Below are 25,502 nucleotides of genomic sequence, written 5' to 3'. Positions count from 1 at the left end.
CACTGTACCGCCACCTCTGGTGGGTCTGTCCTGCCGATGAGACAGGACATACCCAGGGATGATGATGGAGGAGTTTGGGACATTGGCTGAAAGGTATGATTCTGTGAGTATGACTATGTCAGGCTGTTGCTGACTAGTCTGTGTGACAGCTCTCCCAATTTTGACACAAGTCCCTAGGTGTTAGTGAGGAGGACTTTGCAGGGTTGACTGGGCTGGGTGTGCCGTTGTTATATCCGAACTCGGTGCCAAGGTCGATGCCTGGTGGTCCGTTTGGTTTTATTCTTATTATTGTTTTCTGTCGCGGTTTGTTACAACTGAGTGGCTTGCTAGGCCATTTCAGAGGGCAGTTAAGAGTCAACCACATTGCTGTGGGTCTGGAGTCACATATAGACCAGACCAGGTAAGGACGGCAGATTGCCTTCCCTAATGGACATTAATGAACCAGATGGTTTTTTTTCGACAATCCGATTGTTTCATGGTCACCATTACTGATACTCGCTTTTTTTTATTCCAGATTTATTTAATTAACTGAATTTGAATTCCCCAGCTGCCGTGGTGGAATTTGAACTCATGTCTCTGGATCATTGGTCCAGGCCTCTGGATTACTAGTCCAGTAACATAACCACTATACTAACATCAACATTTATCTTGAGTGTTTCTTAAAGCAAAAAAGCTGTGTCCATGCGTGGTTGTGAGGGAGAGAAAAGAAAAGGGACACAATGCAAGAACAAAATTACACTGTGCTAATTACAAACCAAATGTAACTTTGTTTTGTGTTCTTTAAGCTTCAGAGTGCATTAAGCTCAGGGAGACAGAATGCCTTCTTTCATCATAATTTGAGTTCCTTTTTCAAAGAAAGTTTGAATGTTGAAGTAAACAGCCTATAGTTATTGCCTGATTATAATCCAGGTTTTGTTGATAGCTAACCAAAGTAATCATTCTAATTACTACCAGCTGCCAGACACAGGTAGAGAGAGAGGCAAGGAAGTAAGAGAGAGAGATAGGCACACACGTAAGGACCAAAATTCTTGGGGTGGGGACAAGTACAACTTGAGTGGATCATCCATGGGGACTGAGGCATTTAGGGTGGTATCACAATATATTGGGTTTCTGCTCCATTTATGAGTTGTTCACATTTCTGATTGGCTTGGGGGATCGGTGGGGGGAGTGTGGAGTATTCCGTCATCCATAACTTATAAGGTACATGCCAAAAAGGGGAAAAAGCCTGGGGCAGGGATTCCTTTTCCGTGAATTCCTGAGAGTAGAGAGGTTATGGGAGATGACAAGGTCGAGGGGATAGCCATGAATATGGATTTATAGAGGACAGGAGATCAGTGAATTCAGAGGAGAGAGGGCAAGGGGAGCTGAGATGGAGATTGAATTCACCGAGGATGAGGATTCACTCAGTGCTGAGGCTGAGGCAGAGAAGGCAGGTGGATATCTCAGGAGAAACTCAGCATGGGCCTGGGAAATGAACAATGAGTATACAAGCTCAATGTACAAGTCTGAGCTGACTCTTTTGTATTCTACTGCAAGCGGTGGTTTTGAGGGTTTTTTTACAAATTGCCTTCCATTCTTCTGTTATTTAGTGACCTAGATATCACTTCTATGCTCCTTTTACCAAGAAGAGCCACCTTTCTCTGCAGGACCTCCTCCTGCACAAGATCCCCAAAGCTATGCCACTGAGTGCGACAGTTCTCCCCCAATCTAACTGCAGCCATTTTTCCCTTTCAGTTGCAGGATATCTTTAAGGGTAAGCTGCAACCTGATAATGAGCTTGTGATCCAGTGGTGCTCCCAGCGCTTCAAGCAGTAACTGGCAGAGTATTAAATATATAGTATAATGAGCTAAACTTGCATTATAGTGCGAGGGCAGAAGGGAATGCCATCAGTGTGTGCAACGCCCAAAGAACAGTGATCTAGTGCCATTCCGCAGGCAATGCAATACCCACCCTGATATTTCATTTTTATTTGTGTTACATAAACTGGGGAAATATTGGCCCGGAATTTGCAGTCAGCGGCGAAGCAAAGGCAGGTCTCAGTGGGGCACAGCACAGCCCTGTGGTTTAATAACACAAACATTAGGGTGCTAGATCCAATCTCCAGTTCAAAGTTAGAGTCAATGTATTTTATGTCTCCACCTGTAATAATTCAACTTCACAAAAATAAGATATTGAAATCATCCCTTGTTCAAAAGGACAAAAATGTGTTTATGTTGTCTATGTGTTACTTTATTTATCTGCCCTAATTTCTCCTTATGTGGCTCAGTTTCACGTTTTTGTCTTATAATACTCCTGTGAAGCGACTTGGGACGTTTTACTACATTAAAGGCGCGATATAAATACAAGTTGTTGTATTATTCAACCAACAAGAGGCATTGAATCATACACTTCATTCAGTTGGCTGTCATTATGGACTCTCTGCATTGAAAAATAATTATGGAAGGAAGAAAGGAAGTTAGTAAGTTAATTCGTTATATAGCCCCTTTCACAACCTCAGGATGTCGGAAAGTGCATCCAAGCCACCTCTCAGATGTGCAAGTGTTACAACTCTAGCATTTTAACCCATAAGTGGTGCTAATGCTTTAAATTATGACACTGACCAATGTTCAGTACTGCGCTCTGAGCAGAGGAAGCTGGGGGAATCAAGACAGCTCCTGTTAAAAACACTTAAATATGGCCCAGACTTTATTTAAATATAAAACAGTATATATGCAGTCTTAAGGCACAGATTTGTACAGCAATCCATTTTGGATGTGGCAGGTTTTTGATATGGTGCGCATGTATGTCTGCCAATCAAGTGTGGGATTTACTTCAAGTGAAAATGAGATTGTAATGTATGTTAATGATGTGCATGGTGTGTTATAGGCTGAAAAATAAGAAGATCCTCCAGAATTGGGAATATATAATGTTCATTAATTTCATGTGCTTCAGCTCAATGCACCTACTCTCTGAAATACTGAGCTTTCATCTCAAAGAGGCAACTGACTTGTACAGTTGTTGTTTGGGATTGCAGTCAGGGAACAAACTTTCTTGATCTCTCAGTCTCAAAAGCTGAGTGCAAAAGAGGATTTTTATGTTTCAACGTGACAGATGACAAGGAACAGACTTGTTCATACAATATTCATCATGTTGTAATCCATCAGTTTTAAGGAAGAAAAGCAGGAAACACAAATCTCAAATAATTGGATCGTGTATGTTTAATACCAGTCAGTCTACAATTCATCAGTCAGATTTATTTCTCATACACTCTGGTATATTATTACAATATTACTCTCTGTAGACATGTATAGAACTAGACATGTTCACTGTTATTGTTTCTCAAGCTTGATTTTCCTTCTGAACTTTGAGCGTATTGTGGTTTGGTTATAAACATTTGCTTTCAAACAATTGGTTTGCAGTAACATTTTATCGTTCTTGTAGCCCTGGAGCAAAACTGAAATATTTTTAAATTGAACACTATTCACTTTTGTTCAGTGGTTCCTTGTGATATTTGTAAAGCAAAGTAACACAAATAAATTAACTGTAGCTGTTTTACACGTGAGCTATTCAGTTCCTCCAGGTTTATAATATGAAATATGTGCTGTACAGTATAATGACATCCAACATATTAAAATTAAACTCTTTCGGGATAACTAAATCCCAAATTGCTGTCACAGAAGGATCAGTGCTATTACTACAATAAGATACCAGTCAGCTTGCAACATGTAATTACGTCAGCATTTTCCTGGCAATATTAAAAAATATTTGAATGGAGAGGGAAATCGGGCGGGGAGTATAAGGGGCAGTCAATCAGCAACCATTAGCTTTCCACCCACAACCAAAGTGAAAATTTCTCTCAAAAATTGTTGAATATCAATGTTAATACATTTTCTGTCTCTTCATCTGATGTGAAATCCATTTGAAGTTCACAATTTCTAAAATAATTTTTCTCAGCAATTGCCTGCTTAAGCTATGAAAGTAACTCCACTGTCACTCATTCAATTTAACACATACTGGTAGGCGTTTGGATTTTGATCCCCGTAGGTAAAATCAGTTATGACATACAGTTGTAGTGCAATACAGAGCCGCACTGCCTCATCTATTGTATGTTCATTTGAAATAAAGTAAGATTAAGGGATATGATCCAGGTTTTTTAAATATTAAAGGCAGCTGATAAGATGTAGCAAGATATTTTATGCACAACCAGTATATGCAAAATCAAAGGATGCGATTATAAACTGAGAAAGCTATGTGATCGACCCAAACATTTTTTTTACTCAGAGTTGTCAATTTGTAGAATAAACTGCCACCTAGTGCAGTAATACTCACTCCACTGAATCAACACCTGATTTAGAAAAGGGTACAGAGATAATGGGATACATTTTCAACTTACTGCCCGACATAAAACTGGCATTGCAGATCAGCCACTTATTATGGAAACTGCCCAATATTAATTTCCATTGATTTCAATGGAAATTAAAATGGGGTGGTTTCTAAAGCAGACCCGCAGGGCCAGTTTACGCCCAGGTGGTCAGTTGTAAATCTATCTCAATTGGTCTGAATAGGAATATTTCTTTTTAAATGTTCAGGTCCAGCTCTGAAATGGAACCCAGAGGACAGAGTCATCTGGCTCAGTGAAATGGCCTTTTCGCATTCCTGGATTTTTATGTTACAGAAAGAGTCCCAAATATGCCAAACTTGATGCACAGAGAAATTCCAGCCCCGTCGAATCACAGAGGGAACGCACAGCAACCGGACACAATTCAAGCAGTGCAGCTCTTATGGAAAGTGTTGGCTCTGTTCAAAAGTCATCCAGAAGTGGATAAATGATGTTGTCTTGGAATGCAAAATGCACAAGAAGTCGTCCACTACAGATCATTATTAACAAAGCACAACCTAGATGGAAATAATAGAAAACTTAGAACATTTGTACTTAAAAACAGACATTGAAACATAATCAGATTTTGGTTCCAGTAGCCAGACATCCTTACTTCTAGATTCAAAACAACCTATAGAGATTGTTAGTTTCTGATTCTGACAGTCTGGAGAAGAGATTATCTCTGTGTGCACAGTGCAGCAATCATAAGCTGGTTCTTTATGAACTTGTTTACAATATTTTGTCAGGAAAATCACACAGAGGAAATCTTTTTCCTTGATTGGATACACAATTCTAAGGTACCCAGTCAAACGATCAAACTTTCAGAAAGCTGCTGCCAGGCTAAGTTATCACATGGTATAAGCGGGAACACCATTCTAATTACCTAATAGCTCAGGAAACCCAAGGGCATTTTAAACCGATGTTAATTAAATTAAATTTACTTACATTTCCTAGAGTAGTTTCCAACATATCTTTTAATTGAAATTCTTCAGATTATAATTAGATACACTAAGTTTAGTGCATTTTTTAATTCTTTGTTGCAATCATTTTAGTTATGGCATCTCATGGTACATTTCACACAACTCAAATCTTATATTATAGATACTCATTGCAGATGAAAGGGTTTGGCACCAGTATGTGGTTGTGGTTGGTTTGTGGATGTACCTCCCAGCTTGTGCAACCTAGGTATTTCTTCCTTCCACATATTGTTTGCCACCCTTTCTTCCTCTCCCCTAGTCCCGCGGCTTTCTTTGAACTAGTTAGCTTGTCAACCATCTTTCTGCTTTGATTTTTGTAATTGTGTGGTCAGTATTAATGGCATTTATTGTCAACAATGGAATATAACAGAAATAATACAACTAGCACATCTTTATAAAAGACAGAAGCTAAAGATTCTCCAAATCTCTCATTACATTTGCAGAGAGAGCTGTAATTCCTGCCAATAATTTAATGAACTATTGTGCACGTTTACATTTATCTTAACATCCAGCAATAAAATCCATCAGTACACAAATGTCATTGCAGAACTGTCAGGCTGGGACAGGAGGATAATGGCAAATCCTTTGTAATCATGTAACATTTAAGCCCACTAGTTGATATCCTGTGGTATTGCACATAGGAGTACACAAGTGTAGTCTTCAGGTGAAGTATGATTAGAGGGCAGGGGATAATTGGACCAGGACATACAGACATAATTCAATCACAACTTTAACGTCATTCATTCTGTCCTTATTTCTATATTTCCATTGCAAATCCATAGGTGCCCATTTATAATGGGAACTGCCTATGTAAACCTTTCATGCTGTAATTACACCCTCCTGCCAGTAGTGATGCTGCAACATCTCCACTGGAGGGATTGTGTAATTACCATGTCACAAGTTTACTTAACGGAGTGATTATTTGCGCTGCGTTTTTGACTCCCACTGTGCATTAGCGCCTGTTTGGTACCGGACTTGCGTACTCGATCTGGTCACACATGCGCAGTACCCAACAGTGTGGTGGCTGTGGCCTGCACCACCACACTTTCCTCGGCTATGTGCGGAGAAGGTCAGGGGGTTGGATGAGGGGGGGAGAGAAGAGAGGGGGCCGAAGGGAGGAGAGCGGAGAGGGGATCGAAGGGGTAGCCTTGGGGAGTGCTCAAATTTGGTTCTAATTGTCAATGTCAATGGCGCAATGAGTGGGTGGGTTGTTCCGTGCAGGGGTGGCAGTGCGCCTCTGCAGAGGAAAATTATATTGGGAGGCGTAAACTTTGACTGCCATCCTTGGTTGAATGGAGATCGAAGGGGGGAGAGGAGAGGGGACTGAAGGTCAGGAATTCGGAGGGGGGGAGGTCAGGAACTCGGGGAAGAGAAGGTCAGGAACTTGTTGCGGAGGGAGCATGGAGAGAGCAGTGGGGGGGGTGGGGTGGGGGGAGATCGTGATCCAGGTCTAAAGAGGGGTGGGGTGAGAGCAAAAACATGATCCAATGGGAAGATAGATCATGTTCTCCCGCCCTTTGTTAGGCCTGGATCACGTTCTTCCACCCCCACCTCCTTTACACCTGCACCATGTTCTCCCTCCGCTTCCCCCCCACCCCGCCCCTGACCGCAGCGATTCAAGAAGGCAGCTCACTACCATCCTCTCAAGGGCAACTCAGGATGGGCAATAAATAAATGAATTTTTAAAAATGAGAACGTATTCTGTGTTGGTCCTACAAAATGAATAACATTACATTTATGTGTTATTTGCCAGACTCAACTATTCCCATGTTCTCCTGGCCAGCCTCCAATCTTCCACCCTCAATGAACTTGAGCTCATCCAAAACTCTGCTGCACGTAACCTAACACACAGCAAATCCCATTCACCCATCACCCCGTGCTCGCTAACCTGCGCAACGGCGCAGCCCGTTAAAGGGACTGCATACCCCCCAAAAAAATTAGGGACAACATTGTCCACCAGCACCTTGATTTTAAAATTCTCATCCTCTTGTTAAAATCCCTCCATAGCCTCACCCCTTCCTATCTGAACTCGGCAATGTGAGTGCTCCTAACCCAGGAGAGTGAGCTCTGTTCTCTGAAAGCAGTAGTGTTAGCACTGTGAGCTCTGGAGCTGGCTGTCACAATGAATGGATCAAATTACACATTGCAAAGATCTTGATTACTCAGGCAGGCAGGATGTAAGTACACATTCCAGACAAACTGCTGGGTGTGTTTTCTCCTACAAGGCTACCAATCAGAAATCTGGTCTTGTCCTCCAAGGGGACCAATCAGAACTTTGTTACAAATAATTACAACCTTTACTTAAACCATTTCCAGTAAATGTGGACATGGGAATTTATAATTGAAAAACATGACAGAAAGTGCTTGGAAACATAATATTTTAAATATATTTCTAGTTGATCTCTCGTGGCATTGCAAACGTGAAGTCAGATGATAAGCTATTTGACAAGGACAGGAGCATTGGATGTTACAATGTGTTATTGTAAGTCAATAAAGAAATGATGAAAAGAATTAAAAAGTGAAGCAATTACAATTTTGAATAAAATAGCAAATAAGAAGGTATCATATAATAGTGGAGGCATGTAAAAATGGAAATTAAGTAGAAGCAAGAAAAAATGTAAAATATATAAATTATGTGGTAAAATGTACTTATAGACATAGGGGTAGAAATGGAATGTAAATGAAAACCTGATGGTTTCCATAAAGGGCCAGCAAACTGTAACACCAGTTTTATGCCCAGGAGGCAAGTTGAAAATTAGTCCGTATTGTGTACATATATTTATCAAAAGAAACTTGTAGAATTTTTTTCTATAGTGTGTATAAAGTACTGAATATAATTTATATGTCATATTTTATACAGAACTGATGTATTAAAAGTATTAATAGGATTTTACGTTTGTACGACTATCAGTTTCCCTGTTATTCAGAGTGCAAATGTTGAGTTGGACATGTGATGGTTTAAGGAGTAGGTTGGGGAGTAGTGCTTAAGTGATGGGGAGGTATGAAACATTAGGAGAGGAAACAGATGGGCTCTGAAGAGGTTGGTGGTAGTTAGTGCGGAAAAGGTTGTGGTGGTGAATGGGTGGTAAAGGCTGAGTGACAGGAAGTGTTGAAAAGTTTCAGAAGTAAATTTAATGGATTTCACAGAATTTGGTGTTGGAAAAGGACAGACGATGTTGGTGGGATGACATTCAAGCAGGGCATAGGGAGTTGGGGCAATTACAATGAGGAGAATGGTGAGTGAAAATGTAGTGAGGAAAGGTCAAATTAATGACCCTGAAATTGTGCTCTCCCTGACAGCATACTCCCAGAGTACGCCGTCGTAATCCTTTTGAAAGGCCCCGCAACTTCCGGGTTTCCGCATGTGCTTGTGCATGCACGAAATCCAGCACTTGCGATCTGTCAAGGTATGCCTTGATCATTCGAACCGCCTGAAAACTCAGTACAGGAAACTTTGTGCTATCCGGCACCCACGGGACCGAGCTGCTGCCGTTGCCTAAAACGTGCCGTACTCTCCAGAGTTAATGTTGAGAGATACGGAGATTCTTATCTCCGTATTTGACAACAAACACTGTTGCTTAGCAACAGCTTCTAAACACTCGGGTGTGGCCCTAAAGCTCTGTAGCTGAAGCTGTTGCTATAGCTACAGACCTTGCACAGCTTGACTGTTCAAACAAAGCAAAAAAAACAAACAAAAAGAATAAAAAACGGCTGCTGATTTTTGCTGGTGGTTCCAGATTGCCGGATAGCTCACCTCCGGATAGCACAAAGTTTCCTGTATTGCTGGTGCAGAGTTGGGCTATTTGCCCAACAACTGCCCAGCAATTGCCCACGCAAATCTTACGGCTGGTAAAAGCAGGCATAGGGCCTGTTTTCATCAGCGCCAGGGTAAATATAAGCCTTAAATTAAACACTTAAAAATCAAAAATGATGCACATACACTTTAAATTCATTTATGCAAATATTGTACATATAGGACTAGAAACTGCGGTCAGAGGCGTATCTTCAGAGTGCGCCTCTGACCCGCGAAACCTTTACGAATAATTAAGATGTTTAAAATTATTTATCAAAAAATATTTTTTTTTATTGAGGTTGGTGCAATGAAGGGACTTATGAATAAAATTGAAATTCAGTACATTTATAATTATTAGAATTCTGTAAATTGTATAATTATTTGGGGATTCTATTGCATATCATTAGGGGATTCCCTTCGTAAATGATTGCAATGGAATCCTCCTTTGTGATTGGAGGGCCTGGCCCATGTGATCCCGGGGACGCTTCTGAACTGCCTGTGTCCCTGGGATCCGTGGGCCTTAACGCTGCTGTCCACATGGATGCACAGCCCCGTAACACTATGCAGCCTGGGCGCCTGAAGGTAGGTTCGTAAAGGTTTCGCGGGTCAGAGGCGCACTCTGAAGATACGCCTCTGACCGCAGTTTCTAGTCCTATATGTACAATTATAAGAATTGAGGACAGGAAATCTCAGGAGGTTTTATGGTGTGTGAAATTTATAAAACAAGCTAGGAATAGGGACAAAAAGAACAGGAGCAACAATGAAAAAGAAACACAAATGGGACTGGAAAACTACATACATGGAGAGTGGGAGTGCCAGACTGAGGGCAAAACTAAAAGAAACAGAAATACAGGGAGCAGGACTTAAAAGGAAATAGCAAAAGATATGGTTAACAACAGAAATACGCAGAGCGGCACTAAAAAAAAGTCCAGAAGTACTGGGAGTAAGTAGTAAAAAAATAGTTGGACTAAACGTTAAAGAAGCCCACAGACACGGAGAGTGGGGCTAAAAGTGAACAGCAGGAGTTAAAAGGAACCCGCTGAGGATATAATTAAAAACAGAAAGACTGGGATAAAAAAAACTACACGAAAACTAGGAGTGGAGCTTAAAAAACACAAACACCAGGAGAAAGACAATAACAAAAAATACAAAGAGCAGGAGCAGAACTTAGAAAAAATACAAGAAAGACACGGAGCGGGATTAAAGCGTTATTGTGTCATGGTGTGATAGGTGTGGATTACTATCAATCTGATGGAGTGAAGGTCATAGCGGAAGCATGCAAAACACATGGTTAAATTCAAAGACAAGAACTAAGCCACATATGGCTTGAATATATTTACCCTGCAGAAATAGTTTGTAACTTTTACCTACATACAGCTGCAAGTTGTCCCACCATTACATAATACTATTTTTTTTCAGAAGTATAAAACATTAGGGGGGAAAACTTGTGTCGCGGATCGCTAGCTTCGCTAGAATTAGTGCCCTCATGGCCGAAATTCACCGGTAGCGCCCCAAGAGGGAAGCAGGGTGCTACTGGAAGCGCCCAGCCTCCCTCTTGGGGCGCTGCGAGTGAATATCGCGGTGCTACGTGCCGCAGCGCCATGCTCTTCGGGCGCTAACGGGAGGCGCAAAGCACCAAATTTTTAGGCCTAGTTGTTCTGAACAATACGTATATCAATTAAATAGAGTGCCATGGGTTCATATGTTGTATCCTATGAAAATCTTTCTCCCTATGCTATGCTACCTGTTGTTACAATTAGATAACAGAGTAAAATTAAATGAACATTCCCCACAGGTACACTGTTGGAAACACTTTAATAGATTAAAAAATAAAATGTGGACATTTTGAATAGAACAGAGTGTTTTGCTTATGATTGAGGCCCTGTAGTAGAGTTCTAATTCTGGTACAAATAACGGGGAGATTTTCAGTTTCCAAAATGAGCACAATATCGACGCTGCACCCATGGCTCCTGGGAGGCCCAAACCAGTTTCAGCTTCAGGTCGCATTTAAATTTTACCGGTGTGCTATGAACGCGAAACGGGCGCTCCGCTGCAGCTTGCCAGTTCGGTGCCACAGAAAATCAGCCAGTTTCTGCATAGAATCGGCCAGCAGGTAGGGCCTGTTAGGGAGAGGGGAGCAGATTCTGGTGGGTGGGGGCAGAACAGGCCGGCAGTGTGACAAAGGACCATGGGGGGGGGCATGGGAGAGGGGGGGGGGGGGGGGATTTATGAAGATGTATTGGCACAATGAATAACTTAAAAACATGAAACTTACTTTGTCTATAGAAAATGGGATTAGCATGCACTTTGGATGCTCCGCACATTTCCCCATGCAAATTGCAATAACTGGCGTAGGACCCCAGTTTGTATATTTAAACAGCCTCTTGCCTGTATTGGTTGGGAATGCTGGGCGGTGGGCACCCACCAGATATTCCTCCACTGCTCACCCATTTCTCAGGTGAGAAACAGGCTGCTGGCATCTGAACATTCTCCCCGCCCTCATCCCCACAAAGTGATGTCTGGATTATTTCCCTGCTTCGCCTTCCCACTCCCAGAAACTTACATCTGTCCTATAGATATTGACTGTTAACAAAGTGCAGGCACCCTGTACCTAACATGCACTGTAGCTTCCACCACCATCAGACACTTTCTGCCACTACCAGCCAAGCATTGCTGGCCCCTGCACAGATGCAGGAGCACCGTGCCTTTCTACATTCAGGAGTTGTTATAGAGAACTGGTGCTTTGATCCATTTCTCCAGGAGCACAGAACAACAGTTGGCAGCAGGGCAAAGTTTCATACGTACATACATACGAACATAAGAATTAGGAGCAGGAGTAGGCCACTCAGCCCTCTCGAGTCTGCTCCGCCATTCAATAAGATCATGGCTGGTCTGATTACTCCACATTCCTGCCTACTCCCGATAACCTTTCACCCATTCCTACTCAGACCTCACCGTCCTCGGCCTCTTGCATTGTTCCACGGAAGCTCAGCGTAAGCTCAAGGAACAGCACCTCATCTTTCGATTAGGCACTTTACAGCCCTCTGGACTCAACATAGAGTTCAACAATTCCAGATCATAACCTCGGCCCCTATCACATTTTCTTCCCTCCCACATGGCAGCTGTCCTTCATTCTGCCAGGGCCATTCACACTTCAGCTAGAGCCATCCTTTGTTCCTTGAATATCTCTTAATGTCTCTCAATGTCTCTTAATCTCTCTTGCTTTCTATCCTATCACTGACCTTCCCTTTGGTTCTTTCATCCCTGTAGTGTATGTACTTTGCAGAAGGAACTATATTCTGCAGCCCCTGTATACTGCAGTACCAGTAGTGACCACCCCTGTATATAAGCCTGTGTAGTAACTTTGCATAGTTAGTTCCAGTTTGTCTCCACTCAGTAAAGACCTGTTGTAACCAACTCCTGCAGTCCGTGTCTCAATTACACATGGACATAATACTGGCGACGAGCAGATCCGAACTTACCTACAGTCTGCACCACCTCATGGGGATCCATCCCTGAAGCGAAGTTGTCAGAGGTCGAGGCCAGAAGGAAGAAAGAAAAAAAAACAAACAGAAGAAACGGGCGTCGACCGTGGGCAACCGCCTCTGATTCATCGGAGTTGAAGATTTGCAGGAGAGGCTGTCAAGAGCGGGGCTTGGTTATCCTGTCGATGGTGTTCCAGCTAATCGGGCTGGTGGCAGGTAGTACACTGATCCTTCCTGGGCTGCGGCGGGCTAGAGCTCGATCAGGTGGCTTTTCAACGGGGCCGAGCAGCGTTGTCGGGAAGAGGAGAGAGAGAGAGAGGGTGGAGCACACAGGGCGCGGCCGGTGCTACGAAGCCGGGCAGCGTACAGACCCGAGAAGAGGGAGGAAAGTGTCCCGTAGGGTTGCTCCGATGACGGGGAAATAAAAGAAATTAGAAGCGCAGAAAGCCGCGAGGAGCTGCAGTTTGTCACAGGAACCGCGGAGAGCGGCGTTAGCAGCAGCGCGGGGGGAAGTGCGCGAAGACCATAGGGCGTCGCCATCAAGGCATAAAATGCCAGCAACAGCGCTAGCAGCAGCGGAGAAGACGGAAAGCGCGGGAGGCGCTATTTTGTTAAATCGGGGAAGAAGGCAAAGCGCGGAGGCACCATCTTAGATTTCCAAGATGCCGAAGACTGGCAATATCATTGCCTTCGATAATGCAATAGAAGACTGGACCACGTATGTGGAAAGAGTCGAAGTATATTGCAAGGCAAACGAAGTAGCCGATGAGAAAAAGGCATCGGTACTACTAAACTTAATGGGCGCAAGAACGTACGGCCTATTGCGGAACCTGATTACTCCAGCCAAACCGATGGCGAAGAGTTTTAACGAAATTGTTGATATCCTACAGGAACACCTAAATCCTACACCGCTGCTGATAGCAAAAAGATTTAAATTCCACAGGAGAAATCAGCATAAAGATGAGAGCAATGCTGATTATCTTACGGAACTACGCAAGCTATCAAAGCACTGCCAGTTCGGAGCAGGACTGACAGATACTCTACGGGACAAATTTGTCTGTGGACTCCTGAGTGAAGGAACCCAGAAGAGGTTACTCTCAGAGAAAGAGCTGACGCTAGATAAGGCTTTCAGCGTGGCAGTATCGTACGAAGCAGCAGCAAGGGGAGCTGCAGAAATACAGCAAAAGCCACAGGAATACGGCACCCATGAAAAGACATGGGGATTTGAAAAATGTTATCGCTGCGGCAGAACAACCCATGACCAGAAGGACTGCTGGTCCAAGGACAAAATATGCAGGCAATGCGGAAAGATGGGACACATTGCACGAGTTTGCAGGTCTGGGAAGAAGACTAACGACAACAAAAAGGCTACTAAGGAACAGTACAGGAAAGTACAAAAGATGACGGACAGTAGTTCCGAAGACCAGATGAGCGATAGTGAATCCGGGAACAAGAGACTAAGCTGTCTCAAACTTCACAACGTAATTGCAAAAGAGGATCACTGAACCATTTGGGTCACCCTCACGATAGCAGGGTCCCAAGTCAAAATGGAATTGGATACAAGATCAGCCCTGACCGTCATGAATCGACGAGACTACGAGCGGCTATTCTCACACATACCCTTGAAAGAGACATCCATTGTCTTGAAGACGTATACGGGGCAAAAAGTATACCCCAGAGGGAAAATAAGGGTGCCTGTCGAATACAACGGCAAGGAAATACAGAAATTGTATCTGTACATACTGCAAGATGGTGGACCACTGTTATTGGGACGTGAATGGATCAGAAAGATAAGTTTAGACTGGCACTCCATTCAGGCACTGACAGTGGCTGGTAAAAAGGATGACGACGTCACACCTGGACGATTGTCAAAAATCTTAGCTAACGCCAATGAGGTATTTCAACATGAACTGGGAACTCTTAAAGGCGTAACCGCCTCAATAAAAATAGAAGAGAATGCACTTCCCAAGTTTTTCAAAGCAAGACCGGTACCATATGCAATTCGCCCAGCCGTCGAGGCAGAGCTGGAGAATCTGGAGAATGTAGGCATGTTATCTAAGGTAGACTGGAGCGAGTGGGCAACACCCATCGTTCCTGTCATGAAGAAAACATTAAACAATAAGTCTGAGGAGCCAAGGAAGGTTCGCATCTGTGGGGACTTCAAGGTGATGGTGAACCCAGTCCTTCACACAGTACAATATCCTCTCCCAAGGATAGAAGATATTTTCGCCTCACTATCTGGAGGGAAGCGTTTTACAAAAATTGACCTAGCACAAGCATATTTGCAGATGGAGGTTGAAGAATCCTCTAGGAAGTATCTCACGATAAACACTCACAAAGGTCTTTACCAGTATAATCGACTGGTATTCGGAGTAGCATCAGCTCCGGCGATATGGCAAAGAGCGATGGAACAAGTCCTGCAAGGGATTCCGGGGACTCAGTGTTACTTGGACGACATCCTAGTGACAGGTGAAGATGACAGTGAACACCTTGCCAACCTAGAGCAGGTGCTCACTAGACTAAGAGAACATGGGCTATGAGCCAATCGCCCCAAGTGCGAGTTTTTTAAGAAACAGATATCGTATTGTGGCCACGTGATTGATGAAGAGAGGTTACATAAGTCCCCTGACAAAATTGAAGCGGTAGTTAAGGCTCCAGCACCTGAAAATGTGTCGCAACTGAGGCCATTCCTCGGATTGGTGAATTACTACCATAAGTTTTTGCCGAATTTGTCCACAATTCTGCACCCACTGAAAGCCCTACAAACTGGAGTAGCATGGAAATGGAGCGATGAATGTAAGCGGGCCTTTCAGAAGAGTAAAGACCTAATCACTTCAAGAGAAGTATTGGCTCACTACAACCCATCACTACCGATAAGACTGGCATGTGATGCGTCTCCCTACGGCATTGGAGCGGTACTGTCACATAAATTCCTTGATGGTTCAGAGAGGCCGATAGCTTTTGCGTCATGCTCGTTAACTTCAGCTGAGCGTAACTACGCCCAGATTGACAGAGAGGCCCTCAGCCTGGTGTGGGGGGTGAAGAAGTTCAATCACTACCTGCACGGTCAGAAATTTACTCTACTAACTGATCATCAACCTCTTGTCTCCATTTTCAACCCTCAGAAGGGCGTCCCGATAATGACAGCACAACGGCTACAGAGGTGGTCCCTTTTCCTAGGGGCACACCAATATGACATCGAGTACAAAGGAACTAAACAGCATGGAAATGCTGATGGATTGTCGCGCCTACCGTTGCCGACGGTGGAAGAAGCACCTGCAGTGGATCCAGTGGAGATATTCCACTCGACCATAGTCGAATGTCTACCTGTGATGAATGCAAGCATAGAAAAGGAAACACGAAATGACCCGACACTCTCCTGGGTCTATAATTTAACGTTGAAGGTGTAGTGTCCGTGTGTAGATAAAGACACTGAAGACAGGAGTTGGTTCATAGGTATTTACTAAGCAAGTCTGGGGGGGGGTTTCTAAAGGATATACACAATACACAGGCTTATATAGCCCAAGTGGCAATTACCGGCATTACGCACACCTGGGGCTCTTAAAGGCACATACACCACAATTCCTCCCCTTCTAGCTAACTAGTACATCATATTTTAAGTAATTATTAATTACATGTTATATGCAAAATAATATACATTGCTGTATTAATTAATTATAAGTTAGTCTCTCAGGAGGCTTCCTGACTCGGTCCGGATAACGCCTCGGGGGTGTAGTAGTTTCTGGTGGTGTAGTAGGTTCTTCTGGCAAGGCTGATTCGGCTTGAAGGCCAGTGTCGGGTTCATCGGGCTCCAGTATCACCGGATCGGAGGTAGATATGGGTATCTCTACTTCATCGTTAGATGTATAGAGTGGTGGTGTAGGTTGTCCCTTTTCGGATGACTTGGTGATTTGGTCAGCATGGCGCCTTATTATGCTGTCTCCGATGTCCACGGTATACATCAGTGGTCCTAATCGTGTGCAGATAGTTCCAGGCTGCCATTTCTCGGTACGGTAGTCCCGGGCCAAAACCGGTTGGCCTATCTGGAAGGCCCTAGTTGGCCTTTCATTCATGCCCTGAAACTGCCGGTTCTCCAAGTCCCTTCGGATGTTGGGCTTGACCAAATCCAGCCGGCATCTTAGGTTTCTATTGTAGAACATCATGGCGGGAGTTTGGTTAGTAACCATATGCGTTGCATTCCTATATGCAAATAAGAAGTTATCCACCTTGTGCTGAAGTTTTATGTCTTCATTACCCATGGCCTTGATGGCCTTCTTGAAGGTCTGGACAAACCTTTCAGCCAATCCATTGGTGGCGGGATGGTATGGGGCGGACGTGTAGTGCTTTACCCCATTGTTCTTTAAGAACTTTCTGAATTCTTCGGACACAAATTGCGGTCCATTATCAGAACATATCTGCTCCGGCAGCCCATTCCTGGCAAATATGGTCCTTAATACTGTGATGGTTTTTTCCGTGGTGGTGGAGGACATCTTTATTACCTCCGGCCACTTGGAGTGTGCATCAACTGCGATTAAGAACATTGAGTCCATAAATGGACCAGCAAAGTCGATGTGCACCCTTTGCCAGGGAGATGAGGGCCACTCCCATGGATGTAGAGGGGCCTGTGGCGGAGCATTTTGGACCTTCTGGCATCCTAGGCAGCTCTTGGTCATGTCTTCGATGTCTCCATCGATACCTGGCCACCATACAAACGCCCTAGCTAGGTTCTTCATTTTCACTCCACCCAGATGCCCCTCGTGAAGCTCCTTTAGCACTTTATCCTGGAGTTTGGGTGGAATCACCACTCTGGATCCACACATCAAGGTTCCTCGGCACACTGACAGCTGTTCTCTTCTTTGCGAGAATGCTGGCAACAGTGGTTCGCCATGTGCTGGCCATCCCTTCACTGTTAAATCGTAGACCCGTGAGAGAGTAGGGTCATTTCTTGTCTCCCTTTCAATGGCCGAATTTGTCACCGGTAGACATTCCACTATGGTAGAGTGGAATATCTCTACTGGGTCTACTGTAGGTGCCTCTTCTATCGTTGGCAACGGTAGGCGTGATAAACCGTCAGCATTCCCATGCTGTTTTGACCCTTTGTATTCAATGTTGTATTGGTGTGCCCCTAGAAAAAGGGACCACCTCTGTAGTCTTTGTGCCGTCATAATGGGGACACCTTTTTTAGGGTTGAATATAGAGATGAGGGGTTGATGGTCAGTCAGCAAGGTAAATTTTTGTCCGTGTAGGTAATGGTTGAATTTCTTCACTCCCCATACCAGGCTGAGTGCTTCCCTGTCTATCTGGGCATAGTTACGCTCAGCTGAGTTCAATGAGCATGACGCAAAAGCTATCGGCCGTTCCGAGCCATCAGGGAATCTATGGGACAATACCGCTCCTATGCCGTAAGGGGATGCATCGCACGCCAGTCTGATTGGTAGTGATGGGTTGTAATGAGCCAAAATGTTCTCGGATGTGATTAAGTCTTTACATTTATGGAAGGCACGTTTACAGTCTTCGTTCCATTTCCAAATCACTCCTGTCTGTAGAAGATCATTAAGAGGGTGTAGAATAGTTGATAAGTTTGGTAAAAATTTATGATAGTAATTTATTAATCCCAGGAATGACCTTAATTGTGAAACATTTTCAGGTGCTGGGGCTTTTATAACTGCTTCAATTTTTTCAGGTGACTTATGCAACCCTTCCTTATTAATTATGTGGCCACAATATGATATCTGATTTTGGAAAAATTCGCACTTGGGGCGATTTGCTCGTAGGCCCCGTTCTTTCAGCCTAGTGAGCACCTGCTCCAAATTGGCAAGGTGCTCGTTGTCGTTTTCTCCTGTTATAAGGATGTCGTCTAGGTAGCATTGAGTCCCCGGAATCCCTTGCAGGACTTGCTCCATAGCTCTTTGCCAGATAGCTGGAGCTGATGCTATTCCAAAAACCAGTCGATTGTACTGGTACAGGCCTTTGTGTGTGTTTATTGTGAGATACTTTTTAGAGGTCTCCTCAACCTCCATCTGTAGATATGCCTGTGCCAAGTCAATTTTTGTGAAACGTTTCCCTCCGGATAGTGAGGCGAAAATATCTTCTATCCTCGGAAGAGGATACTGTACCGTGTGAAGGACCGGGTTTACAGTCACCTTAAAGTCCCCACAGATGCGAATTTTTTCCTGTTCCTCAGAGTTATTTTTCAATGTTTTTTTCATGACTGGAACGATGGGTGTTGCCCATTCGCTCCAATCTATTTTGGATAATACGCCTGCCTTTTCCAAATTCTTCAGCTCTGCCTCAACTGCCGGACGTATTGCGTATGGCACCGGTCTTGCCTTAAAAATTTTTGGAATTGCTGTATCTTCCACTTTTATTGAGGCGGTGATGCCTTTCAAGGTTCCTAGTTTCTCTTGAAACACTTCTTTGGCGTTGGCCAAGATGTCTTTTAATCGTTCAGGTATGATGTCATCATTGTTTTTTTCCTTACTGGTCACCGTCAGTGCCTGAATGGAGTGCCAGTCTAAACGTATCTTCCTTATCCATTCACGTCCCAACAACGGTGGACCACCATCTTGTAGAATGTATAATACAACTTTTGTATTTCTTTGCCGTTGTATACCACAGGCACCCTTATTTTTCCTTTGGGGTAGACTTTCTGCCCCGTATATGTTTTTAAGATAATGGATGTGTCTTTTAGAGGTATATGCGAAAATAGCCTCTCGTAATCTCGTCGATTTATTACGGTTAGAGCTGATCCTGTACCTAGCTCCATTTTAACTGGGGACCCTGCTATTGTGAGGGTAACCCAAATGGTTTGGTAATCCTCTTTGGCAAGTACATTATGTAATTTGAGACAGCTTAGTCTCTTGTTTCCGGAGTCGCTATCGCTATTCTGGTCTTCGGAGCTATTGTCCGTCATCATTTGTACCTTCCTGTACTTTTCTTTATTGATTTTTTGTTTTCTGTCAGTGGATTTATTTTGTCCAGATTGGCATACCCGTGCAATGTGTCCAATCTTACCACATTGCCTGCATGCTTTGCCCTTGAACCAGCAGTCCCTCTGGTTATGGGTGGATCTGCCGCAGCGATAACATCTTCCGAACTCCTGTGTCATTTTATGGGTGCCGAAGTCTTGTGTCTCTTGTTGTATCTCTGCAGCTCCTTTTGCTGCTGCTTCGTATGATACAGCCATACTGAAAGCTTTGTCCAATGTTAAATCTTTTTCAGAAAGCAGTCTTTTTTGTGTTCCTTCACTTAAGAGACCGCAAACAAATTTGTCTCGAAGATAATCCGATAGTCCTGCTCCGAATTGGCAGTACTTTGATAGCTTTCTTAATTCAGTTAGGTAATCAGCGTTACTTTCATTCTTGTGTTGATTTCTCTTGAAGAACTTGAATCATTCCGCTATCAGCAGCGGTGTTGGGTTTAAATGCTCCTGCAGGGTATCAGCAATTTCTTTAAAAGTCTTGTCCTTTGGTTTGGCTGGAGTGATTAAATTTCGTAATAGCCCGTATGTCTTCGCGCCCATTAAGTTCAGAAGTACTGAAGCTTTTTTTCATCTGTTATTCCATTTGCAGTGCAATAAACCTCTACTCTTTCCACGTATGTGGTCCAATCTTCTATTTCGCCATCAAAAGCCTCAATATTACCAGATTTAGGCATTTCAGAAAAGATATGGCGCTTCCCGCGCTTTTTTTTTCTCTGTAGCAACGATATGGCGCTTCCCGTGCTTTCCCACCGCTGCTACCGATAACAACGCTGTTTTACTGTGGTTTCCGTTTATTCACTGTTGGAGACTCATTCCCGACGGAGGTCTAAACGCTGACCTGCTTGCCGCGCCGGCCGTCTCTCGAGTGCACCCTCCCAGTCCGTTATTGCTTGCCTCCGATTTCGCTGCCTGTCTCAGCTGTAGAGCCCGCCGCTGGAGCTCCAGCCTGACGCCCAGGAAGGATTAGCGCAGTACCTGTCACCAGCTTGGCCAGCTGGTGAAACCACAGTTTCTCTTACTTCCTTGAGTCTTCTGGACGCTGGAGGAATCGATGTCCTTGAGGTGCTGCCAAATTGCAGGTAAGTCCGTTTCCACTTCGTCGCCACTGTAGTATCCATGTGTAGATAAAGACACTGAAGACAGGAGTTGGTTCATAGGTATTTACTAAGCAAGTCTGGGGGGGGGGTTTCTAAAGGATATACACAATACACAATACACAGGCTTATATAGCCCAAGTGGCAATTACCAGCATTACGCACACCTGGGGCTCTTAAAGGCACATACACCATAATTGCTCTTAAAGGCACATACACCACAGAAGGGATGGCCAGCACATGGCGAACCACTGCTGCCAGCATTCTCGCCGAGAAGAGAACAGCTGTCAGTGTGCAGAGGAACCTTGATGTGTGGATCCAGAGTAGTAATTCCACCCAAATTGAAGGGTAGAGTGCTCAATGAGCTTCATGAGGGTCATCTGGGAGGGGTAAAAATGAAGAACTTAGCCAGAGCGTTTGTGTGGTGGCCGGGAATCGATAGAGAAATCGAAGAGATGACCAAGAGCTATACAGGATGCCAGAAGGTCCAAAACGCCCCACCACAAGCCCCTCTACATCCATGGGAGTGGCCCTCATCTCCATGGCAAAGGTTGCACATTGATTTTGCTGGTCCATTTAAGGACTCGATGTTTTTAATTGCGGTGGATGCACATTCAAAGTGGCCAGAGGTAATAAAAATGTCCTCAACCACCACAGAAAAAACTATCACAGTCTTACGAACCATATTCGCCAGAAATGGGCTGCCTGAACAGATTTGCTCCGACAATGGACCACAGTTTGTGTCTGAAGAGTTCTGGAGGTTCTTAAAGAACAATGGTGTTAAACATTACACACCCGCTCCATATCATCCAGCCACCAATGGATTGGCTGAGAGGTTCGTTCAAACATTCAAGAAGGCTATCAAGGCAATGTGTAATGAAGACATACCCCTACAACACAAGGTGGATAACTTCTTGTTTGCCTACCGGAATGCGACGCATGTGATTACCAACCAAACTCCAGCCATGATGTTCTTCAATCGAAGACTATGATGCCGCTTGGATTTGGTTAAGCCAAACATCAGAAGAGATGTGGAGAATAGGCAGTTTCAGAATATGAATGAAAGGCCGACCAGGAGTTTTAAGATAGGTCAACCAGTTTTGGCCCGGGACTACCGCACAGAGAAATGGCAGCCAGGAACGATCTGTACACGGCAAGGACCTCTAATGTATACCGTGGACGTTGGAGAGAGCATTGTAAGACGCCATGCTGACCAGATTCTAGAGTCACTGGAAAACGTCAATTCCACACCACGATCCGATACACCTGGTGATGAAACCGAAGTACCAATTGCATCTACCTCAGAATCGGGAATATTGGAAGCAGACGAACCCAACAACGACGTTGATTCCGAATCAACTCTGCCAGAAGAACCTGATACCCCAAAGAGGCGTTATCCAGACAGAATCAGGAAGCCTCCTCAAAGACTGAACTTATAATTGCTTAACTTCAGCTAATGTATATGACAACTGTAATTGTAAATATGTTATTTAATTATTAATCGAATGTTATGTACTGTTTAGCTAAAAGGGGAGGAATTGTAGTGTATGTACTTTGCAGAAGGAACTATATTCTGCAGCCCCTGTATACTGCAGTACCAGTAGTGACCACCCCTGTATATAAGCCTGTGTAGTAACTTTGCATAGTTAGTTCCAGTTTGTCTCCACTCAGTAAAGGCCTGTTGTAACCAACTCCTGCAGTCCGTGTCTCAATTACACACAGACATAATAATCCCCTCCCCCTTTTCCCAGTCCCCACTTGCTTTACAATCTATCCCTTTTCCTGCTTTTTTGCCAGTTCTGACGAAGGGTCTTCAACCTGAAACGTTAACTCCGTTTCTCGCTCCACGGATGCTGCCCTGGCCTGCTGAGTTTTTCCAGCGTTTTCTGTTGTTATTTCGGATTTCCAGCATCCGCAGTATTTTGCTATCTTATCAAGAATCTATCTACCTGGCCTTAAAAATATTCAAAGACTCTGCTTCCACCGCCCTCTGAGGAAGAGAGTTTCAAAGACTCACGACCCTCTGTAAGAAAAAAATTCTCCTCATCTCTGTCTTAAATGGGTGACCCCTTATTTTTAAACAGTGACCCCTAGTTCTAGATTATCCCACAAGAGGAAACATCCTCTCCACATCCACCGTCAAGACCCCTCAGGATCTTATATGTTTCAATCAAGTCACCTCTTACTCTTCTAAACTCCAGCGGATACAAGCCTAGCCTGTCCAACCTTTCCTCATAAGACAACCCGCCCATTCCAGGTATTAGTTTGGTAAACCTTCTCTGAACTGCTTCTAACTCATTTACATCCTTCCTTAAATTCATGCTATTGTTGGTTTCCCAGAGTGTTGGGAATAGTAGGTGGTAATACCTGAAATTACCAGGTGCCATCAGTAAACCCATTAGTGGATTTCACCTATAATGATTTTCATTGTCTGTAAATGCAGTGCATTTGAGGAAATGGACCTGCCAAATTTTAGGTGAGCTAGTTGGGGGATAAATTCAGGAGTGCCAATTTTTGGGCGCCTCACCCGCACAATGTTAACAGCCTGCGCTCAAATGGTGAGGTCCGAGGAGCCCCTGATTTTGGGCCTCTGACCTCATCATAATGTAGATGGCGCTGCACTAGGAGGCTGCACAGGTTAGTGCTGCAAGATCCAGGGAGGTGATCGGGTGGGATCGTGGGGGACAGGAGGAGGAATGGGTGGGCCTCGGAGTCCGTGATCGGAGTTCAGTGGGGAATTGGGTACGGCGATCGCAGGACTCGGGAGTACTGTTAGGGGTTTGCGAGTGCTGTCGGGGATCGGGTAGGAAGTTCGCAGGCCTCGGCAGTACTGTTGGGGGGTCGGGAGTGCTGTCGACGGAGGAGGTCAGAGCCGGGGGGAAGATTAGAGGGTGGCTGGAGGTTGGGGTCAGGAGGGCTGTTGGAGATCTCGGGACCAGGAGCGGCGGTGATTATGGTAAGTACTTACCTTTTTTTTACTTACGTGGTGTTTAGAGTTGGTTTTCCTGAAGGCAATCAGCACTGGTGCTGGCTGCCTCTGGGCAAACCAAAGTTGCAGCAAGGACCAGAAGCAGGCATTAGGCCCATTATTTGCATATGTAAATGGGCTAATGGCCCAGAAATTCGGGTCGGGGGCTTCCCGCGGGTGTAAGCCCCCAACCTGCACTTACCTAGCGCGCCGGCCATTGAGCTGAGGGTCCCCGTGGAATTCCGATCCGGGGCCTCCTCCAGCTGCCGGCACGCAGTGCTTGCGTATCCCAGGGGCGCAGTTAGTTCGATGCGTCCCCTGGGATCACGTGGGCCATGGGGAGCCAATCGGAGCAGGGAAATGCTCCATTCATAACTTTGACAGGTAGAGCTGTCAAAACTTAGAAATACTACAGCCCCCAAAACATCACTAAATCTTCAAATAAATTTTAAAAAAACATCACATTTTTAAATAAACTATAAATTACATGAAATAACTATTTTAAACAATAATTTAAATTTTTGAAAAAAATAATTTTATTTTGTAACGGGGCTAAAAATAAACTTACCTTGCTTTAAAGTATTTAAAAATAATAAACCTGTGGAAAAAATGTTTTAATTTTAATTAATTCACCACTTACCTTGTATTACGCCTGCTTTTTAAATGTGTAACTCCTGGAGACTTACCCTCCCGGGAAAATCTGTAAAAAAAAAACATAAGTTCGATGCGCATGCGCAGCCTCTCCTGCGCACGCGTTTGAACTCTGAACCCCTTCTTTCAGGGGAACGGAAGTGCCGGTTTCCCGCGCATGCGCAGTGCATGTAGGAAACCAGCACTTCCATTGGGCCTACGGGTGAGTACCCCGTGTGTACTCGCCCGTGGAGACCCGAATTTCTGGGCCAATGTCTGCTTCAGACGTGGGTAAAGGACGCCTCTTGTTTGCCTTTTATCAAGATGGCGTCCTGCACACTTCCCGTCAGAAGTGTTCGCGAGGATCTTGGACCCCATTTTCAATCGTTATGTGGCTGTGTAGTGCCTAAAAAATGGGTGCTATATGGCCCAATTTAGCCCCCGTTGTGTTTACCTGGTTAATTGTGTACAACAACTAACTGCAAAGCTGACCCATTTCCAATTGAAACTGTAGCCTTTTACATCGAAAAATGTACTTACCTGGACCTTCTGGGTGTGTCAGCCCCTATCCATTCTCTCTTGCACTGGGCAAAAAGTCAGGAAGAAGCGGAGTCGATATTTTGCATGAGCGTCCTTTTTTTTAAACAGGCCTTAGAACAGCGGGAAGGCCTGAAGATCAGTGGGGCCAATTTATGTAGTGAATGCTGAGCAAGAGGAAGCAGGCAGAGACGGCTGGCAGCCTGAAGAGGAGTAACACCTCACCAGCAGCCGTGCCTGCAAAGAAGCGGAGCCAGTTTTTGGGATATTGGCAAAAGGGTCAGTAGGGACAGGGCACTATGGGGGCTGGGGAAGTTGAAAGAAAGAGATAGCACCAAGCTCCGGTCGGTTTCTCACTTTGGTAGAAGTAGTGCTGATATTCCATGGAGCCTGGTGCGGTGCCTGAAACAGTAGGAAGAGGTGTGGGCATGATTTTATTTTAGAATTTCACTACAGAGCTCTGCCACTCTATCGTTTCCTTGGGAGAAGCCAGAGTAACACCTCACCAGCAGCATTTTCTATTTTATTCAGTGCAAGCTAAGCATTCCATTTTCTATCAGCAGCAAAGAGGATCAGAATGGTTACTGATGGAGTTTCCAAACAACCCCTTTCACTTTGCCGTATCAGCCAAGGAGCTCCTATACACTAAAAACAATCATCCAACGAGCCGCATTGCTG

General features: G+C 44.4%; 1 protein-coding gene across 4 annotated transcripts in view; it reads right to left on the bottom strand.

Annotated features, from left to right (window-relative positions):
• Positions 1–531: 531 nt before the first annotated feature.
• Positions 532–25,502, bottom strand: part of tmem244 (transmembrane protein 244) — a 121,350-nt gene continuing 96,379 nt past the window's right edge. Inside the window, exon 6 of one of the 4 annotated variants that reach the window (XM_085997156.1) lies at positions 532–4,876. In XM_085997156.1, the coding sequence (XP_085853282.1) occupies positions 4,782–4,876 (95 nt within the window). In that variant the 3' untranslated portion in view covers positions 532–4,781. The remainder of the gene's footprint in view (positions 4,877–25,502) is intronic. The other 3 variants (XM_085997155.1, XM_085997153.1, XM_085997154.1) reach the window with 3 other exon arrangements.

This window comes from Somniosus microcephalus, chromosome 9 (assembly GCF_052327205.1).
Source record: "Somniosus microcephalus isolate GS21.2 chromosome 9, FLI_Smic_1.0, whole genome shotgun sequence".
Classification (NCBI taxonomy): domain Eukaryota; kingdom Metazoa; phylum Chordata; class Chondrichthyes; order Squaliformes; family Somniosidae; genus Somniosus; species Somniosus microcephalus.
This window is presented reverse-complemented; position numbering and strand designations above follow the sequence as displayed.